General features: G+C 55.1%; 1 protein-coding gene across 1 annotated transcript; it reads right to left on the bottom strand.

Moving 5' to 3' along the window:
• Positions 1–51: 51 nt before the first annotated feature.
• Positions 52–654, bottom strand: Tco025E_10308 (adenylate kinase; the record flags this gene model as incomplete). Its single annotated transcript, XM_029377086.1, has 1 exon — positions 52–654. One exon carries the CDS (start codon positions 652–654, stop codon positions 52–54), a length of 603 nt encoding a protein of 200 aa, XP_029222821.1.
• Positions 655–813: the final 159 nt, after the last annotated feature.

Here is an 813-nt window from a genome sequence, read left to right as displayed (position 1 = left end):
AGTGGCAATTGGATAAGAGGTGAGGATACAAATCCCGTGAAGCAGATTTCCTCACTTTTGCAGAGTCTCCTCACCGAGCTCAAGCATAATCTTCCTCACGTCGCTGTATACCTCCTCTCGACTGCGGTTGGCGTCGATTGCGTGGAGACGGCCCTCGCTCTTGTAGCGCTCCACTACCGGCATGCAGTGCTCCACGTTGGTGTGAAAGCGGCGCCGAAGAACTTCCATGTCATCATCCTCCCGCCCAGAGCCCCCTTTGGCGCGGTGCTGCACCCGCTGCACCATCGTCTCCTCGGAGCAATCAAAGTAGAATATGCCTTTCGCGGGAGCAATACCCTCTTCAAACATGAGCGCCTGGTCCATCTTGCGAGGGAAGCCGTCAATGACGTACCCGCGTGGGTTGGGGTGGTCCGCAATGGCGTTCGAGAGGAGTTCCACTGTGATCTCGGAAGGCACAATATTCCCAGCCTTGAGTATCTCGGCGATTTTTTTCCCCACGCCGCTCGTGCCGTTATTGCTTGCCTCACGGAGGAGGTCGCCGGCGCTAAAGTGGGTGAGGCCAAACTCCTGCACAAGCGAAGCACAGGCTGTGCCCTTGCCGGAGCCGGGGCCGCCGAGAACGAAGAAGACCTTCGGCTTCGACGCTTCGCTCATTGAAAGTCACACAAGAAATCAAACGATGCTTCTCCCACCAGTGGCACCCGAATGCGTCCCCCGCCAGCAGTCAAGTAAACGCAATCGGAGCGCAGGGCATAAAATAAAAATTTTAAGAAGCGAAGAAACAAAAAAAAAGCCAAACAAAAGAGTGTTAGT

This window comes from Trypanosoma conorhini (genome assembly GCF_003719485.1).
Source record: "Trypanosoma conorhini strain 025E chromosome Unknown Tco_14.4_contig_01621, whole genome shotgun sequence".
Taxonomy (NCBI): Eukaryota; Euglenozoa; class Kinetoplastea; order Trypanosomatida; family Trypanosomatidae; genus Trypanosoma; species Trypanosoma conorhini.
This window is presented reverse-complemented; position numbering and strand designations above follow the sequence as displayed.